The 26315-nt window shown below is 47.6% G+C and overlaps 2 protein-coding genes across 3 annotated transcripts in view; one reads left to right on the top strand and one right to left on the bottom strand.

Moving 5' to 3' along the window:
- Positions 1-7546, bottom strand: part of u2af1 (U2 small nuclear RNA auxiliary factor 1) — a 45919-nt gene extending 38373 nt beyond the window's left edge. For both annotated transcript variants that reach the window (XM_067993394.1, XM_067993393.1), the window contains exons 1-2: positions 7439-7546; positions 6-93 (exon numbers count right to left, since the gene is read on the bottom strand). In XM_067993394.1, coding sequence (XP_067849495.1) covers positions 6-93; positions 7439-7482 — 132 coding nt within the window. In that variant the 5' untranslated portion in view covers positions 7483-7546. The remainder of the gene's footprint in view (positions 1-5; positions 94-7438) is intronic.
- The window catches only part of cryaa (crystallin, alpha A), a 39113-nt gene that overhangs the window by 1098 nt on the left and 11700 nt on the right, over positions 1-26315 (top strand). The window lies entirely within an intron of this gene.

Genomic DNA, 26315 nt, shown 5'->3' with positions numbered 1-26315 from the left:
CTCACCTGACTGAATGTTGGCTTGTTGTGCAAACGAGAACATCTGTCTCCATGACGACAGGCTCCAATTTTAAAATAGAACGAACAGTTGACCCTGTCATGAGAGGACACAGCTGCTCAGTATGGCATTCAATTGCAGTATTTAACTTCAAATCCCAGTTATTCCAGTCATTTACATTGAGTCTACAGCACAGAAACAGGCCTTTCGGCCCAACTGGTCTATGCCTACATTTATGCTCCACACGAGCCTCCTCCTCCCACCCCCCTTCATCTAACCCCATCAACATACCCTTCTATTCCTTTCTCCTTCACGTGCTTATCTAGCTTCTCCTTAAATACATCTATGCTATTTGCCTCAACTACTCCTTGTAGCGAGTTCCACATTCTAACCACTCTTTCGGTAAAGAAGCTTCTCCTGAATTCTCTATTGGATTTATTAGTGACTATCTTACATTTATGTCCTCTAGTTTTGGACTCCCCCACAAGTGGAAAGATGTTCTCTACGTCTACCCTATGAAACCCATTCATTATCTTAAAGACCTCTATTAGTAGGTTGAGGGGCGACCTCTTCTAGAGAAAAGAGCCCCAGCCTGTTCAGCCTTTTCTGATAAGTATATCCTCTCAGTTCTGGTATCATCCTTGTGAATCTTTTTTGCACCTTCTCCAACGCCATGATATCTTTTCTATGTTCACAGTATTCTGAATACTCTGTTCACAGCACTTCAAGTGTGGTCTAACCAAGGTTCTATACAAGTTCTCTGCTTTTCAACTCTACCCCTCTAGAAATGAACCCCAGTGCCTTTTTTATAGCCTTATTTGATATTTAGATCTGAAGCTCCTACTCCATGTAAAGTCTGATACTTTACTTCAGTAGATGGACCTCTACTCCTGCATGCAACTCCAGAGATAGTTTGAAACTGTCCCAAATTTTACTTCAAAACAATTAAACCACAAAATTCCTGAGGGCCTGACCTGCCAGCATAAATGTTACGAGCATATTCCACACCTGTCCCTGTCCAAAATCTCAGGCACAAGGTGGATTACTGGCCTCTGGAGGAGTGCATCCGAATGGCCGTCGTAAGTCAGAGTGGTGTCCTGCCGCTCTGCCTGAGGTCCAGTTGGGTGGAAATGGCTAGGTGCTGAAAAAGTGAGCTAGCTGTAACTTTCTGTAACTTCTTATATTGCTGCTTTTATATTCTGTGTATGCCTTTCATCCTTTTTGCTCGTGCCTTGTGGTTCCCTGGCTGATCTGACAGCCTGGGGCCTGGTCCCACTCCTCCACAAGGCTCTGTAGTCAGCTATGGGACAGCGACTATGGGAAGTTCGAAAGTAAACCTGCATGCTGCAGCAGCCACACCTGCAGAGATTGTAATATTTGGCGCAGGGAGAGGTGCAGTTATGCTATGTTTTACTACATAGGCGCTATATAAATGCAAGTTGTTAATTTAAAAGAATAATCTGTCACCTGATACAAAGTGTCCTGAGGCACACAAAGGAAATATACACATTCCCGATTTAACACTCGGTCCAAGATAGGCATATGATTAAGTATGGCCTGAGTAGCTTTCTTTCTTGTTCCTAACTTATGAAGTATTATACACGGATCAAATCCTACTTAAAAAATGTCAATAGTGCTCGCTAAAAAAAAAATTCTGGTCAATTGCGCTGCTACAACAAATTTACAGGGAGGAATGTGGATTCACATTTACACCGGTTCATATGGTGAGTGTCTGAACCCAGTCCTCACGTACTGATCAGGCAGGAGATTGGAGCAGAGAGCAGCTGCTTCCCAACAGTAGTGAGGACTCTGATCACCAGATTGGCCTGTATTAGGTGACCCCCCACCCACCCCAGCATGAGATTGTATATCTGATGTTACATTCTTGTAGGACAGATGGCACTGTCCAGGCCCCCTCAGCTCTGCTGCAGGACTGGACATCTGCTTTAATGTATTTGGATCAATGGGAGATATAAAGAGAAGTCACACTGCTCATTAAAGTTAATCAATTCTGTGAAACACAACCGAAGAATTCACTAACGGCATCAGAGAGGTGGGTCACCAGTGTTCACGCTTGATTACATGTGGTCAAGTTTCTGATCACAGGTGCCCTGCTGAGAATGATGTGGAGATGCCGGTGATGGACTGGGGTGGACAAATGCAAGGACTTGCACAACACCAGGTTATAGTCCAACAGTTTTATTTTAAATCACAAGCTTTCGGAGCTTACCTCCTTCGTCAGGTGAGTGAAGGGTTCTAAAAACGCATAGCATATATAGTCAGAGAACAATGCCTGGTGATTACAGATAATCTTTCCAACTGCCCCCTATCACATCTCGGCTGGGAGACGATCATAGCAATCAAAGGTGTCGTTGGTGTTCAGACAGATTAGCGACAGAAAACATTACATCCCAGTATACTGAATACACAATGGGTCAGATTACAAAGACAAGAGAGAGAAAGAGATCCGAAAGGCAGAGAGAGAGAGAGAGAATGTCCAGTTGTATTAAAAACAGATAACTTTTTTTCACTGGTGGGGTTACATGTAGCGTGACGTGAACCCAAGATCCCGGTTGAGGCCGTCCTCATGGGTGCGGAACTTGGCTATCAATTTCTGCTCGACGAGTTTGCGTTGTCGTGTGTCTCGAAGGCCGCCTTGGAGAACGCTTACCCGAAGATCGGAGGCTGAATGTCCTTGACTGCTGAAGTGTTCCCCAACTGGGAGGGAACCCTCCTGTCTGGCGATTGTTGTGCGGTGTCCGTTCAGCCATTGTCGCAGTACTGTCGCGACACTGCGACAACGGATGAACGGACGCCGCACAACAATCGCCAGACAGGAGGGTTCCCTCCCAGTAGGGGAACACTTCAGCAGTCAAGGACATTCAGCCTCCGATCTTCGGGTAAGCGTTCTCCAAGGCGGCCTTCGAGACACACGACAACGCAAAATCGTCGAGCAGAAATTGATAGCCAAGTTCCGCACCCATGAGGACGGCCTCAACCGGGATCTTGGGTTCACGTCACGCTACATGTAACCCCACCAGCGAAAAAAAGTTATCTGTTTTTAATACAACTGGACATTCTCTCTCTCTCTCTCTCTCTTGTCTTTGTAATCTGACCCATTGTATATTCAGTATACTGGGATGTAATGTTTTCCGTGGCTAATCTGTATGAACACCAACGACACCTTTGATTGCTGTGATCGTCTCCCAGCCGAGATGTGATAGGGGGCAGTTGGAAAGATTATCTGTAATCACCAGGCATTGTTCTCTGACTATATATGCTATGCGTTTTTAGAACCCTTCACTCACCTGACGAAGGAGGTAAGCTCCGAAAGCTTGTGATTTAAAATAAAACTGTTAGACTATAACCTGCTGAGAATGGCAGGAGGTGGGTGCAAGTGTTCCACTACGGGGGGGGGGGGGGGTAATAAATGGAGTGGATTGCTCTCACCCACCCAAAGGTTCAGAAGCTGTGGGATTTAAAAAGGGCAAAAAAGTATGAGAAAATTGGATTTGCATCCTTACAGTGGAAAATTGTTTCAATATTAGATGGGGAAACTTCCTTTTACATTGGAGAGATAAGATCAGTTCCTTATGTTCCAGATATGGTTACACTCTTCTAAACTGAACTATTTATAAAAACATTTTTACATAAGTTGGAAGACAGACTCGATAATGGGGACCTTCAACTTGCTTACAGCACAAATTCTTTTACATTCGATTTAAAGTTCTTTGGGACGTCCTGAGGCCGTGAAAGCCGCTATATAATTGCACGGCCTTTCTCTTCAGTACTGGAAATGAACAATGTAGATCAGTGAGCACAGGGGTGATAGGTGAATGGGGCTTGGTGCAAGTTAGGATACGGGCAGCAGAGTTTTGGATAAACTGAACTTTATGGAGGGTGGAAGATGGGAGGCCGGCCAGGAGAGCATTGGAAAAGTCAAGTCTAGAGGTGACAAAGGCATGGATGAGGGCGTTTTAGCAGATGAGCTGAGGCAGGGCCAGAGACGGGCGATCTTGGAAGTAGGCGGTCTTGGTGACGAAGCGGATATGCGATTGGATGCTCATCTCAGGGTCAAATAGGACTTCGAGGCTGTGAATGGTCTGGTTCAGCCTCAGACAGTGGCCAGGGAATGGAGTATGTGGCGGGGACCAAAGACAACTGTTTCAGTCTTCTCAATATTTAGTTGGAGGAAATTTTTTGCTCATGTCGGACAAGCAGTGTGACAAATCAGAGACAGTGGAAGAATCAAGGGAGGTGATGGTGAGGTAGAACTGTGTCATCAGTGTACATGTGGAACCTGACATTTTTTCGGATGATGTCGTCAGGGGCAAGAAATAGGAGGGGGCCATGGGTAGATCCTTGGGGAACTCCAAACGTAACATTGCGGGAGCAGGAAAAGAAGCCACTGCAGGCGATTCTCTGGCTGCAACTGGATAGATTAGAATGGAACCAGGCGAGCACAGTCCCACCCAGCTGGACGGCGGAGGAGGATGGTGTGGTCAACTGTATCAAAGGCTGCAGACAGGTCGAGAAGGGTTAGTTTACCACTGTCACAGTCACATAGGATGTCATTTGTGACTTTGATAAGGGCCGTTTCAGTGATGTGGCAGGGGCAGAAACCTGATTGGAGGGATTCAAACATGGAGTTGTGGGAAAGATGGGAACGGATTTGGGAGGTGACAACACATTCAAGGACTTTGGAGGGGAAAGGAAGGTTGGGGATGGGGCAGCAGTTTGCATGGACAGAGGGGTAATGGGTGGGTCAGAGGGACAGTACCTGAGGAGAGAGAACCGTTAATAATAGAAATTTAGTGGGAATAGGGTTGAGGGCGCAGGAGGTGGGTCTCATGGTCAAGATGAGCTTCGAGTAGGCATGTGAGGAGTTAGGAGAGAAACTAGAGAAAGATGCAAGTTCAGGGCTAGGGCAGGGGGGATCTATAGGGGGAAGTTTGGCTTGGTGGGCTAGGGGAAGAGAGGGAAGTGGCAGAGGAAGTTGAATGGATGGTCTCAATCTTAGTGACAAAGTAGTCTATGAGCTCCCCGCACTTCTTGTTGGAGGCGAGGGTGGAGTAGGCAGAGGAGAGGGGTTTAAGAAGATGGTTTGTAGTGAAGAGAAGCCGGGGGTTATCTTTGCATTCCAGGTGAAGTGCTTTGGGTAAAGTTCTGAGGCCGTGAAAGGTGCCATTTAAATGCAAGGTCTTTCTTTTCAGTACTGGAAATGAACAATTTTTTTTTAGCATTGGAGCTCATTAAGTGTCTCCATGTCTTTTTCTCTCACACCGACATTCCTGCTGTACATATGTTAGCACTCTCCCCTCCAAGTCCACAACTTGCATTTATATAGCGCCTTTAACGTAGTAAAACAGCCCAAGACACTTCACAGGAGTGTTTACAAACAAAATTTGACACTGAGCCACTTAAGGCAATATTAGGACAGGTGACCAAAAGCTTGGTCGAAGAGGTAGGTTATAAGGAGCAGCTTGAAGGAGGAGAGAATGGTAGAGAGATGGAGAAGTTTAGAGAGGGAATTCCAGGTCTTGGGGCCCAGGCAGCTGAAGGCATGGCCGCCAATAGTGAAACTATTAAAAGTGGGGCTGCGCAAGAGGCAAGAATTGGAGGAGCGCAGAGATCTTGGAGGGTTGTAGGGCTGGTGGAGGTTACAGAGATAGAGAGAAGCAAGGATGAGAATTTTAAAATCGAGGCGTTCCCGTGCCAGGAGCTAATGTCGGTCAGCGAGCACAGGGTTGATGTGTGAACAGGACTTGGAGCGAGTTAGGATATGGACAGCAAAGTTTTCGGTGAGTGCAATTTATGGAGGGTGAAGATGGGAGGCCGGCCAGGAAAGCATTGGAATAGTCAAGTTTAGAGGTAATAAAGGCATGGATGAGGGTTTCAGCAGCAGATCAGCTGAGGCTGGGGTGGGGGGAGACACAGGCAATGTTATGGAGGTGCAAGTGGGCTGTCTTGGTGATGGGAGTCAGAAGGTTGTGGGTTCAAGCCTCGCTCCAGAGACTTGAACACATAATTTAAGCTGACATTTCAGTGCAGTACCGAGGGAGTGCTGCACTGTCAGGCGTGCCATTGTTCGGTATCCTGGCCAACATTAATCCCTCAACCAACGGCATCGAAACAGATTATCTGGTCGTTAACTCACTGCTGCCTGTGGGACCTTGCTGTGCGCAAATTGGCTGTGTTTCCCTGCAACACAATGACTAAACCTCAAAAGTACTTCTTTGGCTGTGAAGCAAATTGGATCATCGTGAAAGACACAATATAAATGCAGTCATAGAATCAATGTAAGGAATCTTACAACACCAGGTTATAGTCCAACAAATTTATTTTAAAATCACAAGCTTTCGGAGATTATCTCCTTCGTCAGATGATTGAATGAAAAGGTTCTCAAATCGAGTGTACTGGGACGTGCTGTTCTCCGTGACTGGCCTGTTTGAATAACAACGACACCTTTTGATTGGTGTGATGCTGTCCCAACATCGTATAAGATATGCGATTTGAGAACCTTTTCATTCAATCATCTGACGAAGGGGATAATCTCCGAAAGCTTGTGATTTTAAAATAAATTTGTTGGACTATAACCTGGTGTTGTAAGATTCCTTACATTTGTCCACCCCAGTCCATCACCGGCATCTCCACATCATAGAATCATACAGCACAAGAGGCGGCCATTCGGCCCATCATGCCTATGCCGGCTCTTTGAAAGAGATATCCAATTAGTCCCACTCCCCTGCTCTTTCCCCATAGCCCTGCAAATTTTTCCCCTTCAAGTGTTTATCCAATTCCATTTTGAAAGTTATTATTGAATCTGCTTCCACCGCCCTTTCAGGCAGCGCATTCCAGATCAGAACAACTCGATGTGTAAAAAAAAAAATTCTTTCTCCCCTTTGGTTCTTTTTAATCAGAATTCCAGGCCCAGCAGGTTGGAGCCCATTAAATCCATTGTCCCCGTGAGAGGCCATCGGATCATCGGGCCTCGGCCTCGCCGCCACCCGACCTGCTGCCTGCGCCGGCCCAGTGAGCGGGTCAGACCCCACGTTACGACCGACGGCCTGATCCACATAAAGGCCCCTCCCTGCGGAGCGACCCTGGGCCGCAAGGTGCTCGGCGCCGCGAGGCCGCGTGGGAGCCGTAGTGCCGAGCCAGGCCCAGGCCGCTGACCCAATCCAGGCCGCTTCCGCATCGGGTCCCGAGCCCGACTCCATTGTGACCGAGGTGCGTGTTCCCGAGCAGCCGCTGCGCCATGTCGCGTAGGCCCCGGGCCGGCCTCCCTCCCGCCGGCTGAGCCAGCCTATCACCGCGGGCGGGCGGGCGGCCCTCACAGCCCCGCTCTGTGTCCCAGCGGCCGGGGCCCTCTCGGTACCCCGCTCCCCCTGACGGCCCGGACCCGGGTCCGCTCGGTACCCCGCTCCCCGGCCGCACTCACTTGTCCTTTTCGGTGCCGAAAATCGAGGCCAAATACTCCGCCATCTTCAGCACCGCTCGCGCCGCGCGGTGTACGTCACCACTTTCCGGGTTCACGTGATACACAAAGACCGATCCGCCAGTCTGCGCATCACGTGGCCACTTGGAGCGAGGCGGGAACAGATCACGTGACCGCGCATCGTCTCCATGGAGACGGAGCTGGAGTCGACTCCTGCAGATGAAACCGCCTTCGTTGGGCGGAGGGGAGGCTGCTGGAGTGCGGGGCCTGAGGCGGAGGGGAGGCTGCTGGAGTGCGGGGCCTGAGGCGGAGGGGAGGCTGCTGGAGTGCGGGGCCTGAGGCGGAGGGGAGGCTGCTGGAGTGCGGGGCCTGAGGCGGAGGGGAGGCTGCTGGAGTGCGGGGCCTGAGGCGGAGGGGAGGCTGCTGGAGTGCGGGGCCTGAGGCGGAGGGGAGGCTGCTGGAGTGCGGGGCCTGAGGCGGAGGGGAGGCTGCTGGAGTGCGGGGCCTGAGGCGGAGGGGAGGCTGCTGGAGTGCGGGGCCTGAGGCGGAGGCCTTTTATTTTAAAGTTCAGTCAGAATGACGCTTTTTTTTTGTATTTCAGGCCCCCCTTTCATAAGGGGGCTTAGGGTGTGTTCATGTGCAGAAAACCAATAAACCCAAAATAAGTGTCAAATTAAAGTTTTATTTTATCGGTCCAGGATGCACTCCAGCCCCTGCGGTCACAGAAAGTGAGGCGGAGGCCTGTGTTGGGGCAGACAGGAGTCGGCCAGGGCCCAGTGGTCCCCCTCCCGCCTCTGAGTCAGAAGGTCGTGGTTTTTTTTTTCCTTTTATAAGAAGGGGAGGTGTGGGGTGTGCTTAACAACTAAAAACCAAACAAACCAAAACCAAGTGTTCAAATCAAAATTTTATTATCCTCGTTCAGGATGCACTCCAGCCCCTGCGGTGCCCAACGGTCGCGGAAAGCCTCAAGCGTACCGGCAGACACCGCGTGCTCCATCTCCAGGGCCACCCGGGCGCGGAGCAACCCGCGAAAGAGAGGCAGACAGGCTGAGCGCCCGCCCCCACGGACCGCGAGCATCCTGGACCTGTGGATAGCCACCTTGGACAGGCCCAGGAGCAGGCCCACGAGGACGTCCACCGACCTGCCCGCCCCCCTCCTCACCGGGCGGCCAAAGATCAGGAGCGTGGGACTGAAGTGCAGCCAGAACTTGAGGAGCAGCCCCTCCAAATAATGGAACAGGGGCTGCAGTCTCGCACACCCAGTGTACAAATGAAAAACGGACTCCTCCAGGCCGCAGAAAATGCAAGCGGCCTGGGTGTCCGTAAAATGGCGTAGCTGCCTATTGCACGGGACTGCTCCGTGCAACACCCTCCACCCCAGATCCCCAAAGTAACACGGGAGGACCCTCGCATAGAGAGCCTCCCACTGGGGGCCTCCGCCGGACGGCAGGATGGCACGCCAGGGCGTGTCCGGGCGAGGAAGTGGATGGTGTGCAGGAGCAGCCCGTACAGGAAATCCCTCCGCGCGGTGTGAAACGGCACAGAGGGAATTTCCGAGAGACGGCTCAAGTTGTGAGGCGCGGCCCTCCGAGGGAGGTTCCGGGGTTTGGCGCCGAGGAGGAATTCCGTCCGAACGGGGGTCAGGTCGGACGGGATGGCTCCGCACGCTTGAGCCGCCTCCACACCCCGAGTGGAGTCAGGGCCGAGCGCTGATTTCAATGCCTGGATGGCGGCGGCCGCGTCCCCGGCACGCCACGAGGACATGTGAGCGGCGAGCGCCCACAGCTCGAGCCAACCCGACCCTCCGCCATCCAGGACGTCCCTGACTGGTCACCCGACCGGCCACAGCCCTCCGCTCCGTCAGCCACGAGCGGCCGAAGCCGACATCGCGGAGGAACGGATTCCCGAGCAGCGGCTCCTGCAGGACGGCCGCTACCCCCGACGGGCAAGAGCTCCGACTGGAGTCGACCAAAGGTCGTGGGTTCAAGTCCCACTCCAAAGATTCCAGCATATAATCCAGGCTGATACTGCCCCCACCCTAAGTGCTGGAGGGGATCCCCCTCTCAGTGCTGGTGCCCCTCTCCCCTCAATACTGGAGGGAATTACCCCCCCCCCCCCCCCAGCTTGCTGTACAGGGCATAGGTGACTGGGTAATGTCCCCATGGGGAGTGAGAGTGTTCTCTATTATTGGGTAAACTTAGGAACGTACAGGAGGAGGCCATTCAGCCCCTCAATCCTGTTCCATCAGTTAATTAGATAATGGCTGATCTGTATCTTAACTCCAGCCTTTGCTCCATATCCCTTGATATCCTTACCTAATATAAATCTATTAATCTCAGACATGAAAATTTCAATTGGCACCCAGCATCCACAGCCTTTTGGAGGAGAGTGTTCCAGATTTCCACGGTCCCTTATGTGAAAAAGTGCTTCCTGATTTGACTCCTGAACGGCCCAGGTCTAATCTTAAGATCGTGTCCCCTTGTTCTGGATTCCCCCACCAGAAGAAATAGTTTCTCTGTATTTTTTTAATATTCATTGTTGAAATGTGGGTGTCACAGGCAAAGCCGGCATTTATTACCCATCCCTAGATGCCCTCGAGAAGGTGGTAATGGGCCTTCTTGAACTGCTGCAGTCTGTGTGGTGAAGGTATGCACACAGTGCTGTTAGGTAGGGAGTTCCAGGATTTTGGCCCAGCAACGATGAAAAAACGGCGATATATGTCCAAGTCGGGATGGTGTGTCACTGTCGGAAGGGCAGTACTGAGGGACCGTTGCACTGTCAGAGGGGCAGTAATGAGGGAGTGCTATACTGTCGGAGGGGCAGTACTGAGGGTGCGCTGCACTGTTGGAGGGTCATTACCGAGGAAGTGCTGCACTGTCGGAGGTGCTGTCTTTGGGGTGACATGTTAAACTGAGGCCCCATCTGCCCGCTCAGGTGGATGTAAAAGATCCCGTGGGATTATTTAGAAGAAAAGATGGGGAGCTCTCCCCGGTGTCCTGGCCAATATTTATCCCTCAACCAACATCGCTAAAATAGATGATCTGGTCATTATCACATTGCTGTCTGTGGGATCTTGCTGTAGGCAAATGGCTGCTGCGTTTCCTACATTACAACAGTGACTACACTTCAAAAGTACTTCATTAGCTGTAAAGTGGTTTTGGATGACCTGTGATAGTGAAAGGTACTAAAGAAATGCAAGTCTTATGGGGTCAGCTTCTACGTGTACAGAATGGGTTTTGATTGAAGACACCCAGCCCTGGCGGAAGGGAACCTTTGCTGAACAGACCATGTAGTCGCCATAGGCTCCCACACCAAGGGCTGGACCCTTAGCCAATCCTCATCACCTAGATCTGAGGGAGGGTTCAGAGGCCGGCGTTTGTCTCCATCCGTTTTGAAAAGTTGCCCTAGACCAGTCAGCCTGGAACAGTCTGAGAGACTGGTGAGGTCCCGCCTTCTATTGTGAAGCTCCAGGCTGAGGCCTGAATTCGCATGGCCTGCAAGAGGAAAGGTCAGTGGCAGTTAATTTAGGGACTGTTCACTTGTAAATGCAGGGCAGGGTCCAAGGAATGATAAATGGATATATCTCTGAAAACTGTATTCTGCACATTCATGTATTTTATGTAAAATAACCCATTTTTATTGATTTATAACTTGCCTCATCTCACTAGAGTGCTTGTCAGTCTGCTGTCCAAATAGGCAGGCGATCTGCACTTGGTGACCCACGGAGTGTGAGATTATGATGTCCATTTCACACAAGGAGGGGTGTTGGATTTGTGATCCCTGGGTCAGACCGTTATTTAACTAGAGTCCAATAAGAACATAAGAAATAGGAGCAGGAGTAGGCCATGCAGCCCCTCGAGCCTGCTGGATTCATTCATTAAGATCATAGCTGATCTTCAACCTCAACTCCACATTCCCGCCCGATCCCCATATCCTTTGATTCCCCTAGAGTCCAAAAATCTATCGATCTCAGTTTTGAATATACTCAACTGAGCATCCACAGCCCTCTGAGTGAAGAAATTCCACCTCATTTCAGTCCTAAATGTCCGACCCCTTATCCTTAGACTGTGACCCCTAGTTCTAGTCTCTCCAGCCAGGGGAAACAACCTCTCAGCATCTATCCTGTCAAGCCCTCTTAGTATCTTAAATGTTTCAATGAGATCACCTCTCATTCTTCTAAACTCCAGAGAATTTGGGCCCAATCTACTCAATCTCTCCTCGTAGGAGAACCCTCTCACCCAGGAATCAATCTAGTGAACCTTCATTGCACCACCTCTAAGGCAAGTATATCCTTCATAGAAACATAGAAAATAGGAGCAGGATTAGGCCATTCGGCCCTTCGAGCCTGCTCCACCGTTCAGTATGATCATGGCTGATCCTCCATCTCAATACCATATTCCCGTTCTCTCCCCATACCCCTTGATGCCTTTTGTGTCTAGAAATCTATCGAGCTCCTTCTTCAATATATTCAGTGACTTAGTCTCCACAGCCTTCTGAGGTAGAGAATTCCACAGGTTCACCATCCTCTGAGTGAAGAAATTTCTCCTCATCTCAGTCTTAAATGTCCTACCCCATATCCTGAGACTGTGACCCCTCGTTCTGGAACTCCCAGCCGGGGGAAACATCCTCCCTGCATCCAGTCTGTCTAGCCCTGTCAGAATTTTATATGTTTCAATAGGATCCCCTCTCATTCTTCTAAACTCGAGTGAATACAGGCCGAGTCGACCCAGTCTCTCCTCATACGACAGTCCTGCCATCCCAGGGATCAGTCTGGTAAACCTTCGCTGCACTCCCTCTATGGCAAGTATAGCCTTTCTTAGGTAAGGAAACCAAAACTGCACATAATACTCCAGGTGTGGTCTCATCAAGGCCCTGTATAACTGCATTAAGACATCCTTGCTCCTATACTCAAATCCTCTTGCAATGAAGGCCAACATACCATTTGCCTTCCTAACTGCTTGCTGCACCTGCATCTTTGCTTTCAGTGACTGGTGTACAAGGACACCCAGGTCCCTTTGTACATCAACATTCCCCAATCTGTCACCGTTTAAATAATGCTTTGCCTTTCTGTTTTTCCTTCCAAAGTGGATAACTTCACATTTATCCACATTACACTGCATCTGCTATGTGTTTGCCCACTCACTCAACTTGACTAAATCACCTTGAAGCCTCTTTGCATCCTCCTCACAACTCACGATCCCACCTAGTTTTGTGTCGTCAGCAAACTTGGAAATATTACATTTGGTTCCCTCATCCAAATCATTGATATATATTGTGAATAGCTGGGGCCCAAGCACCGATCCCTGCGGTACCCCGCTAGTCACCGCCTGCCACCCTGAAAAAGACCCATTTATTCCTACTTTCTGTTTCCTGTCTGTTAACCAATTTTCAATCCATGCCAGTATATTACCCCCAATCCCATGTGCTTTAATTTTGCACACTAACCTCTTATGTGGGACTTTATCAAAGGCCTTCTGAAAATCCAAATAAACCACATCCACTGGTTCTCCCTTATCTATTCTACCAGTTACATCCTCAAAAAACTCCAGTAGTTTTGTCAAACATGATTTCCCTTTCATAAATCTATGTTGACTTTGTCTAATCCTGTTATTTTCTAAGTGTCCTGTTATCACATCCTTTATAGTAGACTTTAGCATTTTCCCTACTACTGATGTTAGGCTAACTGGTCTGTAGTTCCCTGTTTTCTCTCTCCCTCTTTTAAATAGTGGGGTTACATTTGCCACCCTCCAATCTGCACGATCTGCTCCATAATCTATAGAACTTTGGAAGATGACAACTAATGCATCCACTATTTCCATGGCTACCTCTTTTAGTACTCTGGGATGCAGATTATCAGGTCCTGGGGATTTATCGGCTTTCAGTCCCATTAATTTCTCCAGCACTATTTTTTTTACTAATACTAATTTCCTTTAATTCCTCCTTCTCACTAGTCCCTTGGTTCCCTAGCATTTCTGGGAAGTTATTTGTTTCCTCTTCCATGAAGACAGCACCAAAGTATTTGTTTAATTGCTCTGCCATTTCCCTGTTCCCGATCATAAATTCTCCCATTTCTGACTGTAAGAGACCTATATTTGTCTTCACTCATCTTTTTCTGTTTACATACTTGTAGAAGCTTTTACAGTCTACTTTTATGTTACTTGCAAGTTTACTCTCATACTCTATTTTTCCCCTCTGAATCAATCTCTCGGGCCTTTTTTGCTGAATTCTAAACTGCTCCCAATCCTCAGGCTTACTACTTTTTCTGGCAACTTTATATGACTCCTCTTTGGATCTAATACTATCCTTAATTTCTTTTGTTAGCCATGGTTGGGCCGCATTTCCTTTTGTGTTTTTGCGCCAGAAAGAAAGTTGTTCCTTAAATGCTAGCCATTGCCTATCCACCGTCTTGCCTTTTAATGAAGCTTCCCAATCTATCATAGTCAACTCACTCCTCATACCTTTGTAGTTTCCTTTGTTTAGATTTAGGACCCTAGTTTCGGATTGGACTACTTCACTTTCCATCTTAATGAAGAATTCTATCATGTAATGGTCACTCTTCCCTAAAGGACCCCGCACAACAAGATTATTAATTAACCCCTTCTCATTGCACAATACCCAATCTAGGATAGCCTGTTCCCTGGTTGGCTTCTCAACGTACTGGTCTAAAAAACCATCTCGTACACACTCCAGGAATTCATCCTCCACAGTATTATTGCTAATTTGGTTTGGCCGGTCTATACGCAGATTAAAGTCACCCATGATTACTGTAGTACCCTTGTTACACGCATCTCTAATTTCCTGTTTGATGCCATCCCCTACATTACCACTACTGTTTAGAGGCCTATAGACAACTCCCACCAGTGTTTTCTGCCCCTTGGTGTTTCTTAACTCCACCCAGACTGATTTTACATCTTGATTTTCTGAGCCAATATCCTTTCTCACTATTGCTCTGATTTCATCCTTTACTAACAATGCCACCCCACCTCCTTTTCCTTTTTGCCTGTCCTTCCTAAATATTGAATACCCTTGGATATTAAGCTCCCAGCCTTGGTCACCCTGCAGCCATGTCTCTGTATTTGCTAATATATCACATCCGTTTACATCTATTTGCGCTGTTAATTCATCTACCTTATTACGAATGCTTCGTGCATTCAGATACAGTGCCTTTAGATTTGTCTTTTTAACATTTTTAGACATCATAACATTTTTTTGTACTATGGTCCTATTTGTCTTATTACCATTTTTTCTTACCCGGACCCTATTTGTTAGTGCACTCTTTTGTTTGTATGTTCTGTCCCTTCCTGACACAATCTGGTTATCCTTACCCCAATCACTTTCCTGCACTGCTTCCTTGTCTTTTCTCTCCACCGGGACCCTCCCCCCTCCCCCTTATTTAGTTTAAAGCCCTAGTTACCTCCCTAGTTATTCGATTCGCTAGAACTCTGGTCCCAGCATGGTCCAGGTGAAGCCCGTCCCAATGGAACAGCTCTCTTTCCCCAGTACTGGTGCCAGTGCCCCACAAATCGAAACCCACTTCTCCCACACCAATCTTTGAGCCACGCATTCATCTCCCTGATCCTATTGACCCTGTGCCAATTTGCTCGTGGCTCAGGTAATAATCCAGAGATTATTATATAACCTTTGTGGTTCTGCTTCCTTAGATAAGGAGACCAAAACTGTTCACAGTACTCCAGATGTGGTGTCACCAAAGCCCTGTATAACTGCAGCAAGACTTTTTTTATTCGTTCATGGGATGTGGGCATTGCTGGCAAGACCAGCAATTATTTCCTGTTCCTTACTCTTGCACTCCAACCCCCTTGCAATAAAGGCCAACATACCATTTGCCTTCCTAATTGCTTGCTGTACCTGCATGTTAACTTTCTGTGTTATGACTCTCCCATAATGATTGTCAGTGCCTCACAAATCTTTTGTTTTGAGTCTAATTAGCCTGTCAAGGACTTCGATCTCATTGGTTTTACTTTTGATATCTCTGTTTGGAGAGGACATGTTGCTTATGTCTTCCCTTGTGAATACTTGGAGGAAGTCTTCATACAGGTGAAGATTTTAAATCTGAGATTGATAGATTTTTGTTAACCAAAGGTATTAAGGGATATGGGGCTAAAGCGGGTATATAGAGTTAGGTGACAGATCAGCCATGATATCATTGAATGGCGGAACAGGCTCGAGGGGCTGAATGTTCCTGTGTTCCCAGGTGAGCATTGACACTCAGGGCTTCCTGGGCAAAACTGTGGCAGGTGGATTTCAACGAAGGTAAGTGTGAGGTCATCCAATTTCGACTAAAAAACGATCAATCTGAGTATTTTTTAAATGGTGAAAAGCTCGGAACAGTGGAAGTCCAAAGAGATTTAGGGGTCCATGTACACAGATCACTAAAATGTAGTGGTCAGGTCCGAAAAATAATCAAAACGGCTAATGGAATGTTAGCCTTTATAACGAGAGGGCTCGAATATAAAGGGGAGGAAGTTTTACTACAGCTATACAAAGCCCTGGTTAGACCACATCTGGAGTGCTGTGTACAGTTCTGGGCACCGCACCTTAGAAAGGATATAATGGCTTGGAAGGAGTGCAGCACAGATTCACCAGAATGTTACTGGGCTCCAAGGGTTAGATTACGAGGAGAGATTACATAAACTAGGCTTGTATTCTGATTCTAAACAACTTGTGATGTACAGTTTATATTGGAGTGATTGAACTGTTCTGTTAAAATAACTTTCTGTGCCTTTGGCGCTCCCACTTTCTTGCTCTTGTGCTCTCGTATCACCTGCTGTTAAACAAATAAAAACTCAAAGTTGCTTTGGATCATTGATGCTTTGGATCATTGATGCATTGTAACCGACCTTGTTGCGGTCGGTTACAATGATCGTTTCAGTTTAAATTTCATCGGACACTCCGTTGCGCTGTTAAGGGGTGATTTGATTGATGTTTTTAGGATTTTGAAAGGAATTGATAGGGTAGATAGAGAGAAACTTTTTCTGCTGGTGGGGGAGGCTAGGATAAGGGGACATAACTAAAATCAGAGCCAGGCCATTTAGGAGAGAAGTTAGGAAACACTTCTTCACGCAAAGGGTGGTAGAAGTGTGGAACCCTCTCCCACAAAAAGCACTAGATGCTAGCTCAATTAATAATTTTAAGTTGGAGATGGATAGATTTTTGCTAGTCAAAGGGAATTAAGGGATATGGAGCTAAAGCGGGTGGACAGAGTTAGGATACAGATCAGTCACAATCTCATTGAATGGCTTGAGATACTGAATGGCCTCGTCCTGTTCCTATGTTCACGCACTTTGTCAACAAGTAGATATACACCATAGAGAATCTGCCAACTCTGATTCTAAACAACTTGTGATTTACAGTTTATATTGGAATGATTGAACTGTTCCGTTGAAATAACTTTCTGTGCCTCTGGCGCTCCCACTCTCTTGCTCTTGTGCTCTCGTATCACCTGCTTGAAACTATTATAATTTTAAACGAAAACAAATAAAAACTCAAAGTTGCTTTGGAAACCTTGTTGCGGTCGGTTACAATGATCGTTTCAGTTTAAATTTCATCGGACACTCCGTTGCGCTCTGCCACTAACTGAACCCAATTAGAAATTTCCGAGCCTGCTGCCGCGTCCTTTTAATACAGAGACGGAGCCTTGTCGGTGAGAAGGTGTGAAGAATGTGCCTGTGATAACACAGCCTGCGTTGACCCTTTGTCTGCACTGATGTCATGGTGGGGCGATGGGACGGGCGGATTTACTCATTCACACTGTGACCGCCTTCATTCAAAAACCACTCTCAGTTCAGCTGAAGTTGCTGAGCTCGTCTTGACTTCTGGCCAATACATCACCGAAATTACATTCCTTGCTGCTACACAATGGACTGAGCACAGCCGGCATTTGCTGCATTGGATGTTCTATGGCGGTGAGCTGGAAAACTGATCCGCTTTTTGATCTATTAAACCCTCATCAGGCAGTCGAGGCGCCTGATAAACAAACTGCGGGGAGTGTGGAATCAGCTCGCAAACTATCCGCTTACGTGACATCTCAACAACGGCTAGTGCCCGTATTACAGATCCCACACTGGGGAATCGGTCACATCAAGTTTACAGCACAGAAACAGGCCATTCGACCCAACTGGTCTATGTCAACATTTATGCTCCACACGAGCCTCTTCCCTCCTCTCTTCATCTCACCCTATCAGCATATCCTTCTATTCCTTTCTCCCTCATGTGCTTATCTAGCTTCCCCTTAAATTCATCTATGCTGTTCGCCTCAACTACTCTTTGTGATCGCAAGTTCCACATTCTTACTGTTCTCTGGGTAAACAAGTTTCTCCTGAATTCCTTACTGGATTTACTAGTGACCACCTTATATTTAAAACTTCTAGTTTTGGACTCCCCTACAAGTGGAAACATTTTCTCTATGTCTCCCCTATCAAACCCTATCATTATCTTAAAGATCTCTATCAGGTCACCCCTCAGTCTTTTTTCTAGAGAAAAGAGCTTCAGCCTCTTCAGCCTTTCCTGATAAGGATATCCTCTCAGTTCTGGTATCATTCTTGTAAATCTTTTTGAACCTTCTCCAGTGTCTCCATATCCTTTTTATAATATGGAGACTAGAACTGTTCACAGTAACCAAGTGTTGTCTAACCAAGATTCTGTACAAGTTTAATATAACTTCTCTGCTTTTCAATTCTATCCCTCTAGAAATGAACCCGAGTGTTTGGTTCCCCAACCCCCCCTTCCCCCCTTCCGCAGTGCTTGATTTCCCCCCAGCCAGTGCTGCCGCCCCCGGTGCTGGCAGCTGCCCCCAGTGCTTCCCCCCCCTCAATTCCTGCGGCCCACCCCCAAGGGCTGGAGGGGATTTCCCCCCCAGTGCTATACAGGGCTTGCGTGACCGGGTGAGAGTGTACTCTATTATCGGGCAAACATAGGAACATTCAGGAGGTAGCCATTCAGCCCCTCGAGACTGTTCTGTCAGTCAATTAGATAGCAGCTGATCTGTAGCTCAACTCCATTTACCCGTCTTTGCTCCATATCCCTTGATACCCTTACCTAATACAAATCTATCGATCTCAGACATGGAAATTTCAATTGACCCCCAACATCCACAGCCTTTTGGAGGAGAGTGTTCCAGATTTCCACCGTCCTTTGTGTGAAGAAGTGCTTCCTGATTTGACTCCCGAACGGCCTAGCTCTAATCTTAAGATCGTGTCCCCTTGTTCTGGATTCCCCCACCAGAAGAAATAGTTTCTCTGTAATTTTTTTAATATTCATTGTTGAAATGTGGGCATCACTGGCCAGCATTTATTGCCCATCCCTAATTGCCCTTGAGAAGGTGGTGATGAGCCTTCTTGAACCGCTGCAGTCCATGTGGTGAAGGTTCTCTCTCAGTGCTGTTAGGTAGGGAGTTCCAAGATTTTGACCCAGCGACAATGAAGGAACGGCGATATATGTCCAAGTCAGGATGGTGTGTGACTTGGTGGTGATGGTGTTGTTCCCATGCACCTGGTGCCCTTGTCCTTCTAGGTGGTGGAGGTCACGGGTTTAGGAGATGCTGTCAAAGACGCCTTGGTGAGTTGCTGCAATGCATCCTGTAGATAGTACACACTGCAGGCATGGTACACTGGCGGTGGAGGGAGTGGGTCATTAAGGTGATGGATGGGCTGCCGATCAAGCGGGCTACTTTCTCCTGGATAGTGTGGAGCTTCTTGAGTGTTGTTGCAGCTGCAGCCATCCAGGCAAGTGGAGAATATTCCATCACACTCCTGACTTGTGCCTTGTCGGTGGTGGAGAGGCTTTGGGGAGTCAGGAGATGATCCACTTGCCACAGAATACTCAGCCTCTGACCTGCTCTTGTAGCCATGGCATATATGCGGCTGGTTCAATTGAGTTTCTTGTCAATGGTAACCTCCAGGACATTGATGGTGGGGGATTTGGCGATGGTAATGCCATTGAATGTCATGGGGAGGTGGTTAGACTCTCTTGTTGGAGATGGTCATTGCCTAGCATTTGTGTGGCATGAATGTTACTTGCCACTTATCAGCCCAAGCCTGAATGTTGTCCAGGTCTTGCTGCATGCGGGCACTGACTGCTTCATTATCTGAGGAATTCCGAATGGAACTGAACACTGTGCAATCATCAGCGAACAGTTCCACTTCTGACATTATGGAGGGAACGTCATTGATGAAGCAGCTGAAGATAGTTGGGCCTTGTACGCTGCCCTGAGGAACTCCTGCAGCGATATCCTGGGGCTGAGATGATTGGCCTCCAACAACTACTACCATTTTCCTTTGTGCCAGGTATGACTCCAGCCATTGGAGAGTTTTCCTCCTGATCCCCATTGACCAGATTTACTGGGGCTTCTTGGTGCCACACTCGGTCAAATGCTGCCTTGATGTCAAGGGCAGTCACTCTCACCCACCTCTGGAACCAATGCTGTAACGAGCTCCGGGTAGAACCCAAACTGAGCATTGGTGAGCAGATTATTATACTCTATCATATCCCTTTATCATTTTAAACACCTCGATTAGATCAACCCTCAACCTGACATACCAAGGTGTGGAGATGCCGGTGATGGACTGGGGTGCACAAATGTAAGGAATCTTACAACACCAGGTTATAGTCCAACAGTTTTATTTGAAAATCACAAGCTTTTGGAGGCTTTCTCCTTCGTCAGGTGAGTGTCGAGATTCATTGAAAATTACCGCATATATAGTCATAGAACAATCTCTGGTGATTACAGATAATCTTTCCAACTGCCCGTTATCAAGGCCATCAAATGAATTGAATAGTGTTCAGACAGAGAAACCTTAGATACCAGACAACTGAATATACAAACGGCCAGAACCAAAGACAGAGAGGGAGAGAGAGAGAGAAACATCCGAAAGAAAGAGAAAGAGAGAGAATGACCAGTTGTATTAAAAACAGATAACTTTTTTTTCCCCTGGTGGGGTTACGTGTAGCGTGACATGAACCCAAGATCCCGGTTGAGGCCGTCCTCATGGGTGCGGAACTTGGCTATCAATTTCTGCTCGACGATTTTGCGTTGTCGTGTGTCTCGAAGGCCGCCTTGGAGAACGCTTACCCGAAGATTGGTCGCTGAATGTCCTTGACTGCTGAAGTGTTCCCCGACTGGGAGGGAACCCTCCTGTCTGGCGATTGTTGCGCAGTGTCCATTCATCCGTTGTCGCAGTGTCTGCATGGTCTCGCCAATGTACCATGCTCCGGGGCATCCTTTCCTGCAACGTATGAGGTAGACAACGTTGGCCGAGTCACAGGAGTACGAACCATGTACCTGGTGGGTGGTGTCCTCTCGTGTGACGGTGGTATCTGTGTCGATGATCTGGCATATCTTGCAGAGATTGCCGTGGCAGGGCTGTGTGGTGTCGTGGACGCTGTTCTCCTGAAAGCTGGGTAATTTGCTGCGAACGATGGTCTGTTTGAGGTTGGGTGGCTGTTTGAAGGCGAGTAGTGGAGGCGTGGGGATGGCCTTAGCGAGGTGTTCGACGTCATCGATGACATGTTGAAGGCTGCGGAGAACATGGCGCAGTTTCTCCGCTCCGGGGAAGTACTGGACGACGAAGGGTACTCTGTTGGTTGCGTCCCGTGTTTGTCTTCTGACACTCACCTGACGAAGGAGAAAGCCTCCGAAAGCTTGTGATTTTCAAATAAAACTGTTGGACTATAACCTGGTGTTGTAAGATTCCTTACATTTATATACCAAGGGAATACAAGCCAAGTTTATGCAACCTGTTTTCATAATTTAACCCCTTTAGCCCCGGTATCACTCTAGTGAATCTGCGCTGTACCCCTTCCAAGGCCAATATAGCCTTCCTGAGGTGCGGTGCCCAGAACTGAATGCAGTATCTCCAGATGGGGTCTAACCAAGGCTGTGTATAAGTGCAGCATAACGTCCTCCCCTTTGTATTCCAGTCCCCATGAGATAGGAGCCAACATTCCATTAGCCTTTTTAATTATCTTTGTACTTGTGCACTGGCTTTTAGTGATTTGTGCACATGGACAGTGATGCATTGTTTTCCAGAGCTAAGGGCTTCATGACTTTTCCAAAGAATGCTGACTTTTGGAAGGAAGAGAGCTCTTCACTAATTGAGTGGCAGGCTTCCCAAAAGTGCAAGGCCTTACTGATGAATGCCATGTGGCCATATGGGCTCCTTGCACCAACACTATGGTTAAAAAGGACCTCCAGTCCATCAATGTGCAGGCTGTATATGACTCTTACAACTACATTTATTCTACACCAGTCTACAGTCCCATAGGCATGTCTACCCTAGATGGATGGACCCTGTGTGATCAAGAGTTCCCCCCACACGGTGGCTGACGACACTAGTGAGGGATTCAAGTACTGGAGCAGAAACCAAATATAAGGAGGCACATGGCTCCACAAGGGGGCAGGTAGAACACACAGCAGGTCTGCTGTATGCATTGCTCCAGGGCCTCTGCTGTACAGCCCTGAAAAGCTCTACAAAATCATAATTTTTATGCCGTATACTGCATAGTGATGCTATTAGAAAAGGACCAAAGAGAGACCGGGGCTCCCCTGCTGCCACCTGCAAATGCTTTCCTTTACCCAGTGCCCACCTCTCTAACTCTATCGCTATGTCCATCTCCGTCTCCATCTCTATCTCTTCCCCCACACCGGATGTTCCTGGGCTGATGCTGGTCTGGAGTGATGCTGTTTCCTGTGTCCTGTGATAGTGATGAGCCCTCAGCCTTGGGCTCTGCTAGCTGTGGTTTCTCATTTGTACCTAATGGAAATATAATCAGAAGTATATACTGTAACGTACAAAATGGTGCTTATAACAGATCAAAGTAGCCAGTTCGTGCCACGTGATGATACGGTGCTGCCTGCTAAGTACCCTATTGGCAGAATACCTGTGTGTGTGACAAATTCTTTGAGGGAAGAAAAGATTGAAAGAATGTGTACAAGCCTGGAGACTAGCCACCTGCATGTTCCTCTCCAATGGGCTTAATAGAGAGTTTGTTGGCCATAATAACCAGCCTGAGCTCGCCAGGCTGCTTAGAGACTTGCGATTGAGTGCGCCCCTCCATTTGTCTGCCTCGCCCTTTGGTGACACAAGTTTTTCCTGCAATCACGAGGAAATTGATGAAATGCTGACTGTTTTATGACTTTTTACTAGATTGAACCTGTGTCCCGCTTGCCCGACTCGCAATGTTTAATTTAAAGTAGTATTCCTGATTAACCTTTTCTATATTATTCACTGTCTTATATCTCTCTACAAGATCACCTCTCCGATGCCTCCTTTGCAAAGAATCATAGTATCTACAGAATTTGTGATGGGGGCAAAACGGGCTGGGGACTTGGTGTAACTGGGTCCCACCCCAAATTTGCCCCTCATCACCCAGCTAACGGTGGTTTTGCACCCCCCAGAACATAGGAACATAGGAATAGGAGTAGGCCATTCAGCACCTTGTGCCTGCTCCGCCATTTGATAAGATCATGGTTGATCTGTGATCTAACTCCATATACCTGCCTTTGGCCCATACCCCTTAATACCTTTGCTGGCCAAAAAGCTATCTATCTCAGATTTAAATTTAGCAATTGAGCTAGTATCAATTGCCGTTTGCAGAAGAGAGTTCCAAACTTCTACAACCCTTTGTGTGTAGAAATGTTTTCTAATTTCGCTCCTGAAAGGTCTGGCTCTAATTTTTAGACTGTGCCCCCTAGTCCTAGAATCCCCAACCAGCGGAAATAGTTTCTCTCTATCCACCCTATCCGTTCCCCTTAATATCTTATAAACTTTGATCAGATCACCCCTTAACCTTCGAAACTCCAGAGAATACAAGCCCAATTTGTGTAATCTCTCCTCGTAACTTAACCCTTGAAGTCCGGGTATCATTCTAGTAAGCTGCACTCCATCCAAGGCCAATATGTCCTTCCGAAGGTGCGGTGCCCAGAACTGCTCACAGTACTCCAGGTGCGGTCTAACCAGGGTTTTGTATAGCTGCAGCATAACTTCTGCCCCCTTGTACTCTAGTCCTCTAGATATAAAGGCCAACATTCCCTTTGCTTTCTTGATTATTTTCTGCACCTGTTCATGACACTTCAATGATCTATGCACCCGAACCCCTAGGTCCCTTTGGACATCCACTGTTTTTAACTTTTTACCATTTAGAAAGTACCCTGTTCTATCCTTTTCTGATCCAAAGTGGATGACCTCACATTTGTCTACATTGAATTCCATTTGCCACAGTTTTGCCCATTCACCTAATCTATCAATATCGCTTTGTAATTTTATGTTTTCATCTACACTGCTTACAATGCCACCAATCTTTGTGTTATCGGCAAACTTAGATATGAGACTTTCTATGCCTTCATCTAAGTCGTTAATAAATATTGTGAATAATTGAGGCCCCAAGACAGATCCCTGCGGGACTCCACTAGTCACGTCCTGCCAATGTGAATACTTACCTATTATCCCTACTCTCTGTCGCCTTTCGCTCAGCCAACTTCCTAACCAAGTCCGTACTTTTCCCTCGATTCCATGGGCTTCTATTTTAGCTAACAGTCTCTTATGTGGGACCTTATCAAATGCCTATTATTCTTTCAAAGCATTTACCTAAGAAAGGATATACTTGCCATGGAGGGAGTGCAGCGAAGGTTCACCAGAATGATTCCTGGAATGGCAGGACTGTCGTATGAGGAGAGATTGGGTTGACTCGGCCTGTATTCACTTGAGTTTAGAAGAATGAGGGAGGGGATCTCATTGAAACATATAAAATTCTGACAGGCCTAGACAGACTGGATGCAGGGAGGATGTTTCCCTGGGGTGGGGTGGGGGGGGGGGCGGTGTCCAGAATAAGGGGTAGGACATTTAGGACAGAGATGAGGAGAAATTTCTTCACTCAGAGGGTGGTGAACCTGTGGAATTCTCTACCACAGAAGGCTGTGGAGACCAAGTCACTGAATATATTTAAGAAGGAACTAGATAGATTTCTAGACACAAAAAGCATCAAGGGGTATGGGGAGCGAGCGGGAATATGGTATTGAGATAGAGGATCAGCCATGATCGTATCGAATGGCGGAGCAGGCTTGAAGGGCCGAATGGCCTACTCCTGCTCCTATTTTCTATGTTTCCTGATACCTACCTGCATTGGTACATTTCTGTTCAGTTTGGTCAGTGTAACACCTCAAGTAGGTGCAGGCAGGGTGAGAGACGTCTTAAAATCTATGTAAGTGGCAGCTGTAATTGTGGGGAAACTCTGCTTTGAATCCTGTGACAGGCTCACCATGTGGAGATACCAGCGCCAAATTCCTCTGTTCTGTGGAAATGGGGGGCAACATTTAGAGCAGACCAGGTCACTCTGAGCCACTGCCCTGTTTTGCCCTATCAGAAATTCCACAGATTTTGGGGTTGGGCACATGATACTACCACTCAGAAATGGACGGGCAATATTATGACACCATGCAACCGAGGAAAATTCTATCCTGAGTGCAAGGCACATCTGCACATCCCAGGCGCCCAGTGTCGCTGGGCCAACAGAGGCATTTAGGCTGGGGTTTCCCTACAGCAGTTGATCACAGTATAGAAATCTAGCCTCTCAAAAAATGAGTCACTGCTTTAATTACAATTTCTAATAGCTTGCAGGCTCAGTCACAGGATGACACAGTTCAATCTTCGGCCTTCCAGAGTTGAGTAGGCCAGGTACTGGGTACTGACACCCTGGCCTACGGTGACATAGGACCTGTGTTCAGCCCTTGGACTCATTACATTTACACAACAAGTAAAGGCAACTCTGGCTTGCTTACAAAAAGTGACCTGTGAGGCTGAACCCAAGAAAAATATCTAGCGTAAAATCGCAAAAACCTAACCGTGGTGGCAGCCAATTGGAATACAACATCATAGAATGATACAGCACAAAAAGAGGCCATTCGACCCATCGTACCTGTGCCAGCTCTTTGAAAGAGCTATCCCGTTAGTCCTACTCCCCTGCTCTTTCCCCATTGCCCTTCAGAATGTTCCCCTTCAAGTATTTATCCATTTCCCTTTTGAAAGTTACTATTGGATCTGCTTCCACCGCCCTTTCAGGCAGCACATTCCAGATGTCAAGTCTCTGCTTAAAAAAACTTCTAATTTCTCTGGTTCTTTTGCCAATTTCCATAAATCTGTGTCCTCTGGTTACTGATCCTCTTGCTGCATTTAAATTATTCAGATTTAAAGTAAATGAAACATTATCACCAGCAGTCTCTTTAAAACATCTACAGAAGCCAAAAGGCTTGGACAGAGAAGTAGTGTTAATGTGTTTGGCTGCAGAGGCAAAGAACACAAGGAACGTGCGAAGGTTGCCAAGGAAAGACACAAAGAAGACAGCGGGCAGGCAGAGAAAGACTGCGGGCAGTAGGCTGATTCGAGGTGCGAGGGCATGAGATGCAACAAAAGAGTGGAACAGGCTCAAGGGGCTGAATGGCCTCCTGTTCCTGTGTAAGAGGCTCAAGCGGCTGAATGGCCTGTTCCTGTGTAACAGGCTCGAGGGACTGAATGGCCTGTTCCTGTGTAACAGGCTCGAGGGACTGAATGGCCTGTTCCTGTGTAAGAGGCTCGAGGGACTGAATGGCCTGTTCCTGTGTAACAGGCTCAAGGGGCTGAATGGCCTGTTCCTGTGTAACAGGCTCGAGGGACTGAATGGCCTGTTCCTGTGTAACAGGCTCGAGGGACTGAATGGCCTCCTGTTCCTATGTAAAGGCCGAGGAGATGGAGCAATAATGTGCTTGGACCGGTAGGGAGAGGAACTTGAACAGTGTGTCCTGTAGGTGAGGGCACAGGTCATCTAGTCCATAACCTGATACGACGTTCTTTCACTAAATCCAGTCTGATACCAAATTTCGAAGAGGGGGTTG

This window comes from Heptranchias perlo, chromosome 11 (genome assembly GCF_035084215.1).
Source record: "Heptranchias perlo isolate sHepPer1 chromosome 11, sHepPer1.hap1, whole genome shotgun sequence".
Classification (NCBI taxonomy): domain Eukaryota; kingdom Metazoa; phylum Chordata; class Chondrichthyes; order Hexanchiformes; family Hexanchidae; genus Heptranchias; species Heptranchias perlo.
This window is presented reverse-complemented; position numbering and strand designations above follow the sequence as displayed.